This window comes from Chaetodon trifascialis, chromosome 17, assembly GCF_039877785.1.
Source record: "Chaetodon trifascialis isolate fChaTrf1 chromosome 17, fChaTrf1.hap1, whole genome shotgun sequence".
Lineage (NCBI taxonomy): Eukaryota > Metazoa > Chordata > Actinopteri > Chaetodontiformes > Chaetodontidae > Chaetodon > Chaetodon trifascialis.
Genome location: NC_092072.1, coordinates 3,445,262 through 3,454,535, shown reverse-complemented (window position 1 = coordinate 3,454,535; position 9,274 = coordinate 3,445,262). Strand labels below are relative to the sequence as shown.

The following is a 9,274-nucleotide window of genomic DNA, read 5'->3' as shown; positions in this document are numbered from 1 at the left end:
GCCAGCGACATCTTCAACACCTCCTGGTAGATCTGCCCACGCTCACAGTGGGTCACTCTTTGACACCCGTGTCTGAAGTCTCCGTCACTGATGAGACAACTGTCAGTGACGGAGCTGAGGAACCACAGCCTGGTGGAGGCGGGACGACCTTGCTTTCACCATGATGGCAACAGCAATGGTTGAGCGGATTGTGAGAAACACATCGTTTAGGCCGCAGTGCGATAAGACCGTCAAGCCAAAGCCCCGCCACTTTCAACGGATCGCCAAGGAGGCCTACGAGGACCTGTGCAAGAAGATGAACACTCCAGGGTTAGTGAGGAGTTGTTTGCTGTTAGAGGATGAAATCATGAACAAATACATGGTTGACAGCATAATTAAGAGCCTCACGAAGCCCCAAAAGATCAAAATGTTCATCAACACCGTCGTCACCACGGCCAAGTAGTTCACGGTCTGCTTCACAGTGTGCTGGCACAGTGGTCATCGCTGGGCTTGGGGTGGGGGGGATGGGGTTTACTCCGGGTGCTTCGGTTTCTCCCATATTTCAATAAATTCCAACATTAATTTAAATGTAATTAAAATGTTTCTTTTCTTCTTATTTGCTGCATACAGTAGCTGTAGATGTGTAACTCAGACTGAAGCTCTGCTGGTTAGCAGGTAATAAGATAAAAGGTTGTTACAAATGAACTCAATGGATGGTTTTCAGCGCTGAGCCATCTGGATCTGAAAGACGCCATAAAAGTCAGTTTCAGGGATGAAGGTTAAGAGTATTTCATGTCAGTTCAATCAGCGGCAGTGCAGTCATCATGTTAGCTGCCTCTGTCCAAGGTCCTCAATGTGTCCCAGTCCTTTGAGCTGCCTCTGTCCAAGGTCCTCAATGTGTCCCAGTCCTTTGAGCTGCTGCTGTCCAAGGTCCTCAATGTGTCCCAGTCCTTTGAGCTGCTGCTGTCCAAGGTCCTCAATGTGTCCCAGTCCTTTGAGCTGCTGCTGTCCAGGGTCCTCAATGTGTCCCAGTCCTGTGAGCTGCCTCTGTCCAGGGTCCTCAATGTGTCCCAAACCTCCTTTTGTACCTATATCTTAAACTGTTTCATTACAGACAGGGAAAAAATTACTTGTCATTCTAGAGTGACTTTTTTGTTAAAATACAAACATTTAACAAACACATTCTCTGACATTTTGCAGCCAAACTGTTGCAGAATAAGAAGTTCTCAATGTAAAACATCTCTCGGATGTTAATCAAATGCATGCATGAGCACAAAAAATGAAAATTAGTGCTCTGGATTCCTCACACATCTAAAAATAAAAAACAAAAAACTGCATAGATGGTTTTCAGTGCTGTGCAATCTGGATTTGAAAGACACCATAAAATCGAGTTTAAGGACTGAAGCGTTCAGAGTGTGTTACACAATCAGCAGCAGTAAAGTCACTTTGTTATTTGCCTGAAAGTCTGATTCCTGGTCTCATCTTTGGTGTCGCTTTCTGAAAAGAGGTTTCAACCACACTTAAAGAAGTTCTTCAATAACAACCAACACTACAAGTGTATTCTTTCCTACAAATGGCTTTTATTTCTGACAAGTTTCACAGTCACTGGGATCCCAAGTAGGAATTAGGTCGTAACAACACACAGACACAAAGACAGCCTGCCAAGGATCACATGACCACACATGGCTTCTGTGTGATGTCAACATTCACCAGAGTGTTAAACTGTGCTCTTCTTCACAAGACAAAACATTTTCCAGATGACACATAAAAGCACAGGCTGATGTTTGCTAAAATGACTGACTGTCCTGTCACACACACACAAGCATCAGAGGCTGAGCTGCTGAACTGATCGTTTTCTGTGGATTCAGAAAAATTATGGGAATTTTCACTGAGCTAAGCTTTATTTTCAAGGTTCTTAGCCTTACTGCATTTTAAATCAGTAATTTCAGCGTTTAGCATAACATTTGTTGATGGTGGAATTAGCTTTACGGTGCAAAGCTTTTTCCAGGTATTTTTTCATTTCCAGGAATCAGTACACGACAGTCCTACGTGATGGAAGTGAAGTGTGAGAAGTGCTGCTGATGGTTTGTACTCGTCTCGGTGAAAGCGGCCCACACGGCGTCACAATAAACTGCAGAGCACGGCACATGAGTCTGGTCTGAATGAACTCTCAGCCTGCCTCTTCCTCATCCTCTTTCATTTCTTGCCATTGTTTCTATGGCTCCACCCTCCAGTTCAGACCCCCCTGCTTCTCTAACCAGCCTTCCTCATTGGTTCCGCTACGTGACTTCATTTCTTACAAAATATTTATTCTTTTCACATTTTATGAGATTTGTTTTTTTCTTTTTGGTTTGCAACTTCCTCTCCATCTTCAGCACTTGTCGCGTCGTTTGTTACTTTTTTAGGCATCCTCTTCCACTTCTTCCTCAAACTCCCCCTCCTCCTCGGCCGTGGCGTCCTGGTACTGCTGGTACTCGGACACCAGGTCGTTCATGTTGCTCTCGGCCTCAGTGAACTCCATCTCGTCCATGCCCTCTCCGGTGTACCAGTGGAGGAAGGCCTTCCGGCGGAACATGGCGGTGAACTGCTCAGAGATGCGTTTGAACAGCTCCTGGATGGCCGTACTGTTGCCAATGAAGGTGACGGCCATCTTGAGGCCACGCGGCGGAATGTCGCAGACGGCCGTCTTGACGTTGTTGGGGATCCACTCCACAAAGTAGCTGCTGTTCTTGTTTTGGACATTCAGCATCTGCTCATCCACCTCCTTCATGGACATGCGGCCTCGGAACACAGCGGCCACCGTCAGGTAGCGTCCATGGCGAGGGTCGCACGCTGCCATCATGTTTTTGGCATCGAACACTTGCTGGGTGAGCTCGGGTACCGTCAGGGCGCGGTACTGCTGACTCCCCCTGCTGGTCAGAGGGGCAAAGCCCGGCATGAAGAAGTGGAGTCGAGGGAAGGGAACCATGTTGACGGCCAGTTTCCTCAGATCGGCGTTAAGCTGGCCGGGGAAGCGCAGACAGGTGGTCACTCCGCTCATGGTGGCGGAAACCAGGTGGTTTAGGTCACCGTAGGTGGGCGTGGTCAGTTTGAGAGTGCGGAAGCAGATGTCATAAAGGGCTTCGTTGTCAATGCAGTAGGTCTCGTCTGTGTTCTCCACCAGCTGGTGGACTGACAGCGTGGCATTGTACGGCTCGACCACGGTGTCTGATACCTGAAGACAAAGAGACGAAGGACAAACGGCTGTTTTTGGAGCAATAATTCAACAACATGGCACACGATGTCATTTTGTTTTTTAAATATGTGACTTGTAGGTAAGTAGATCTTTCAAAAGGCACAGATAATATACATGTAGCATGTGTCCTGTGCTGGTCTGCAGTCTTCTGGACTTAATGCACAGAGACATTGTGCAAAATACGCAAAGGTATATGAACACATTCTTTTACTGGACACAGTGGGACGGTGTTTTCTCAGTCACCTTCGGAGAGGGCACCACACTGAAGGTGTTCATGATGCGGTCAGGATACTCCTCCCGGATCTTGCTGATGAGCAGGGTGCCCATGCCAGAGCCGGTGCCTCCTCCCAGGGAGTGTGTGAGCTGGAAACCCTGCAGACACTCGCAGCTCTCAGCCTCCTTTCTCACCACATCAAGGACCGAGTCCACCAGCTCTGCCCCCTCTGTGTAGTGACCTTTGGCCCAGTTGTTTCCTGCTCCACTTTGACCTGGGCAGAAAAAAAACAGGCTGGTATCTTTTTTTCCCTGCCACAAGTGAAGCAGTGCTTAAAAAACACCTCAGGAAGAGCAAGCAGAAGCCAGCATTGATCTTTTTTGAAGCTGATCTGAGGGACGGGGGTTTCATGGTGGAGTGAGCTTGTCTGTGCCACAAAGGAAAATCAGTTGAGTTCTATTTGTCAAATGGAAAAGACGTGATTAAAACCAGAAAGGGACACAGAGAGTTTATCCTTCACCTGGAGGCCAAATCCTTGGAGCGTCACACTTCCAAGTGTGTGTGAAACTGCGGTTTTGTATCCCACTCTGACCTCTGACCTCTGTTAAATAAGACTCTTCCCCAGTTGGAAGTTTTCTTACCGAAGACAAAGTTGTCAGGTCTGAAGATTTGTCCAAAGGGTCCCGAGCGGACCGAGTCCATGGTGCCTGGTTCCAGGTCGACGAGGATGGCCCTGGGCACATATTTCCCACCTGCACACAGACAAAAACAACACGCCAGCTCAGCGCTTTAAGAAGCAAGGCGTCGCAGCTACAAAACGAGAAAAGTCTAAATGTACGGACAAATTTAATAAAAGGTGGTATTTTGCATAAACGCTGCTACAATGTGGGCTGTATTGTCCTCATCATGTCCACTGATGCTTATTCAGCTGGGGTTTCTGACAAACATTTCTCACTTTGTGCAGGTATTTACAGGCAGGCATGCTGTGAGCGTCTCATTCGGTTGCTGCTGGACTTCAGTTCAGCACCATCAGGCGCACGGATGCAGCATCATCTGTGGCCACAGGGTGGAGTCAAACACTTTCAAACTCCAGGAGGCAGCTGTCAAATGTCCGTAAGCTTAACATTTTGTGACATAACATTAACTACGCTGTGGCCAAATTGAGCAACCACATACTGTGTTTTCAGATCATTTAATACAGCACTCCTGTCAACTCTTACTGAAGTCAACTTTGCTTTTTAGCTGCTGAGTAAGCCTTAAAATGCCTTAAACTCTCATGTCATATCAGGTGAAACAAAACCATCAAATGTGTTTGTATTAACAGCACGGTGCACTCAGTGTATGCAGAGCAATACAGCTAATCATGAATATCAAATGCAGTTTCTCTGATTGAGTGTCAGTGTCAGTGTCTTTTAAGGCAGCGTGGCTCTCACAGGTGAAGACATGTAGCACATGTGCACATCTGTAATTTTCAGCATAACACCAGCATGTCCCAGTTTTAAAGCAGCTGTTCTTCTTCTTCTTCACGCCTGCTTCTTGCAGCTGCAGTGGATACATTTGTCCACGGGGGGACGTCTCATCTCAGACCTCAGGACATGTCGGGATGTGCTCACCGGTGGCCTCGTTGTAATACACGCTGATCCGGTCCAGCTGCAGGTCGCTGTCTCCGTGGTAGGTTCCCGTCGGGTCGATGCCGTGCTCGTCGCTGATCACCTCCCAGAACTGAACACACAAACACACGAGCCAGCACATGATCAGGGCAGAAGCTGCGGACTGGGATGAGTGTGGTACTGCTATGAAGACATATCTGATGAGTAATCAATCCTCCCCTGGGCTTCAGCCTTGAAACATCTATTTGCAGCTTTAATTCTGATAAATGCACTCAGTCACTGGTCTGGAACGCCTCAGAAAAAAGGCGCCTTGTGTGCTGATTAAGACCAGAACTGAAAGCTAGTTTACCAAGCAGAGAGAAGAGAGTGGTCTACAATCAGTCCTCTGTCTGCGCTTCCCAGCAGCAGACCAGCGTCTGATCAGCTCTTCCAGTCACAGGATCAGCTAAAAAAGCAACACATCCTGTAAAGAAAATGCTGTTTCTTTCTTTGGATCTGGTGATGACCCTGATCATATTCAAGCCTCATCATGTTTTTGTGATTCCGCTCTTGGGAAAATGACCAGCAAGGAGCAAAACAAAGATAATTTTAAAGGTTTGAGACAACAAAAGGAGGAAGTGCTGGGGGCAGAGTGACAACCCGGATAACTGAGTCACAAACAAAGCGAAGAAGAGAGAGTACTGGAGCCACAGCTGACAGGAGTTTCAACATGGATTAATGTGGGAATTCATTTCTCAAGTAATGCATTCAGCATTTTGATAAAAATGTTGGAAAATAGGGAAAATGCCTATTCTAATCTCCCAAAGCACAGGTGACAACACTTATCCACATGTAAGAAGCTGGAAACAGCAAAAGTTTGACACTTAAAAATCACTTCAATGATAAATAAACTGACGGCTTATACTTTTTCTGTTGTTCTGTTTTAATCCCTAAACTGTAAATCTGGTGTCTATGAAAAATAAAAATGGACAGACAAAAAGTCCTTCACCTGAAATTCTCAGATGTAATAACATCAGGTGAGCCGGCGGTCTGTTTTAAAGCAAAGCAGCAAAAATGGAGGCAGTGAGTCTGGTTTTCTTTGGATGAAAGAGAAGACTCTGCACTTCTGTCTCTTAACCAACATCAGAAAACCTTTTGGCCAATCAGGGCTAATCTGATGTGCTCATTAGAAGTCACAAGATATTCTTGTCTTGGACACAACGTTGGCATTTTAGCCGTGATTTGAGGGAAGAAACTCTTTATTTTTATAGGAAGGCAGCAAGCTGTTTACTGATCCCCACCTGCATTTTTCCGGCTGGTTTAAGGAATCGCACGCATCAACACAAACATGGCGCAACACCTCCTCCACAGCTTCTAAGTGTGAAGACGCCTCGGCTTTGTTGGGGAGGGGGTGTCAGCGGGCTCAGAGCACTCTCAGAGAATTCAGTCGGCCTCCTTTCTGCAGGCTGAGACGTTAACGCCAAACTCAGTTAAGACGGGAGCCGACTGTCACAGCGGCTCAGTCAGCTGACCCTAATCTGAGCCGCGGACAGTGTGCGTTAAAGAGAAAGAGGGTGAGATAAGCAGGGCGAGGGCAGCTGTACATGTGTGAGGGAGAGGCAACGAGACACCGGTGGACAAGAAGTCCCTCTAAATCTTCACTGCTGTCTCCTCACCGCCTTCAGATGTCCCTGAACTCACCCCCTGTCATCACCTTGGCAAAAAGCTGATAAGTTTAGTCAAGCAGTTTTGGAGAGGAACACCTAGACTTTAAGCATTTTACTGGGCTGCCACATAACAGAGCTGAGCAGGTTTCGGTTGGATCCAGATCGGGTAAGTGAGGGAGTTCAGGCAAAGTTAATCCATTGTGCAATGAGGATGACCTCAGTCTGACCAAATCCTCTGTAAATACACTTGTCTTCACTGATCAGGCCCATTGAGCCGTGGAGGCAGAGTCGGCCCATATGCTGCTGCCTCGCCTCCTGTCGTCCAGCCAAGAGCCTCAGAGCAAGTCTGCTGGATTCAGATCTCCTCCGAACCACCAGACTGACACGCCTGAGCTACACTAGCCGTTCCACTGCAAATCCAGCTGAAACACTGGTTCAATCTAAGATAAAAGATTATCTTCTTGAGCAGTCAACTCAACGTTTGGCCTACAAAATGTCAGAAATACTGAAAACTAGTCTAAATCAACCAATAGTCCAGAATATGTTCTCATATTTCAAAGACTTCTCAAAGCCTTTTGATAATTTCATAATCCTAAATAAAAAAAAAAAAAATCAAATATGCACATTTGAGAAGCTGAAACAAGCAAAGGTTTGGCATTAGCTGCGGATTAACTTCCTTTGGATGGACTCATCGATGAATGGGTGCAGCTCTGATTGGCTGACGGTGGATCTCTGGGAACTGAAGGGAGGAAACGCCACGTGACGTTTAAAGCACCACATCGAAAAATAAATAAAGGATGCTGCTAAAAAAGAAAAGAGTGATTTTGCAGATACTCACTCTTCACCCACATGTAAATGTTTTCAGGGTCCGTGGCGGTTCGGGGGCCCGGGGCCTCTGCATGTGACGCGCTGGCTGGAGAAGCAGCCATTTAAAGGCCTCTTCTGTGCTTTGAGAGCACACACTGTCACACTTGTTATCTGGTCCCCCTTCGACCCCTCCTGCCGCGTTCCTCTCCTCTGCCTCAGCAAATTTCTCCTTTCTTTTCACCCTCTTGTTTGTTTCCTCTCCCTTTTTCTCAGCGACAAAGAGTCCGGCTCAGCAGGCGGCCGAGACGGCAGCTGGCCCCGAGCGTTGGCTCGAGTCCGGTCAGCTTCATCAATCACGGATCAATGACCCGACTCACTGTTTTGTCAACAGTCCCAAATGTGTGAACTGCTCCTGTTTCCATAAGTAAGAACGCTGTGAGATTACTGTTTGGTTGTCCCAGAATTCACTGCTGCTCTCTGATGCGTTAGTTGTTAAATTTCTCACTGTAGTTTAACACATACACACAGAATGCTTTTGTTGGGCTACAAGTGTATTTGTGTACACCTTCCTGCACTTTGTGGTCCTTCTATGACTCGTCATATATTATTATTATAGATATTTTGGTCCTGTCTGAAACTTTGTATCCATCTCATGATACTTTGTTCTCTCATCCATTGTTACACTTCGACTGAATTTCTATTTCGACTCAGTCAAATGTTACTTCATAGTTTTCCTGATATCTGCATTGACTTTATCAAATATATTCTAGAAATACAAACATATGTTTCCTTTTGGTAAAAAAAAATCTGACATTTATAGACAGACTTTAAGCTCTGCTCATCTTAAATGGTTAACAGTCTTTGAAACAGAAGGCAGGAGAGAAAACAATAGAGCTGCATGATGTCTGGGCCTGTTTATCTTTACGCACAAAAAAATCTTTTGTTTGGGACTTTGTTTCACAAAAGACAAAAACTAAGCAAGTGACTTTAGCATTTTAATTAAACTTAAGCACTTTCTGAAAGACAAAAGAAAGGCCTCGTTAAAAAGTTAAAGATTTCAAGAGAGCTTAACAAAAGTGCCCAAAAAAGGAATAAACTACTTATTAACATCAAAAAGTTCATTTCTTCCCACTCATTCTTCTTACCTTAGCTCCAATCTGGTTCCCGCACTGGCCGGCCTGGATGTGCACGATTTCCCTCATGATGGATGGCAGTTGGTGATGTGTGGAGCGATGCGCGCTGGTCTCGATCCGCTGGCTGAGCTCAGGCAGACTGAAAGCAGGGCTGCAGAGGATGAGCACCGCTCCGACTGCTGCAGGCGGGCCGAAAGCGATGGAACGCGTCCGTCACGCTGATGATTGGCTGCTGTCGCTGAAGCCACGGTTCTGATTGGTTAAAAGGGTCGTTTTTTATTTAAAGGGGTTTCCTTGACTCAAAGACAAGGACCGGAAGAGGAGAGGGAGTGCCGTGTTTGTCATCACTGCCCTGTTGGAGGCTCACTAAGCGGAGTGAAAGCTAGCGGAATACAGAAGAGAGAGGAGCTCAACAGACGAGAGCTGGAGCAGTGACTTAATAAGTTACTGTTATACCGAAGCGGTAAAGAAGTTATTATCGATGAGCACAGCTTAAAAAAATGACTTGATTGTGGACCCATAAATAAACATAAATACAAGATGATCCTGTATAAATATAGAGCTAAGTTTCTAAACTTATCATTAACTGGAAGGTATTTTAAAGATCTGACCTTTCAGGACGAGCAAAAGATGGATAATCATAAAAATTT

General features: G+C 46.1%; 1 protein-coding gene across 1 annotated transcript; it reads right to left on the bottom strand.

Annotated features, from left to right (window-relative positions):
* Nucleotides 1-1,545: 1,545 nt before the first annotated feature.
* Nucleotides 1,546-8,759, bottom strand: LOC139345501 (tubulin beta chain-like). Its single transcript, XM_070984119.1, has 5 exons — nt 8,637-8,759; nt 5,042-5,150; nt 4,070-4,180; nt 3,458-3,702; nt 1,546-3,193 (listed from the first exon to the last, which is right to left on the bottom strand). The coding sequence occupies exons 1-5, from the start codon at nt 8,691-8,693 to the stop codon at nt 2,381-2,383; spliced, it is 1,335 nt and encodes a 444-aa protein (XP_070840220.1). The 5' UTR covers nt 8,694-8,759; the 3' UTR covers nt 1,546-2,380.
* Between the last annotated feature and the right edge of the window lie 515 nt (nt 8,760-9,274).

Excerpts from the sequence above, each read along its gene's own strand:
- LOC139345501 (XM_070984119.1), bottom strand. The coding sequence starts at position 8,693 with ATGAGGGAAATCGTGCACATCCAGGCCGGCCAGTGCGGGAACCAGATT. Across the intron at positions 5,151-8,636 it reads GGAACCAGATTGGAGCTAAG|TTCTGGGAGGTGATCAGCGA; the intron begins GTAAGAAGAATG and ends TTGTGTGTTCAG. Across the intron at positions 3,703-4,069 it reads ACCTGACAACTTTGTCTTCG|GTCAAAGTGGAGCAGGAAAC; the intron begins GTAAGAAAACTT and ends TTTTCTGCCCAG.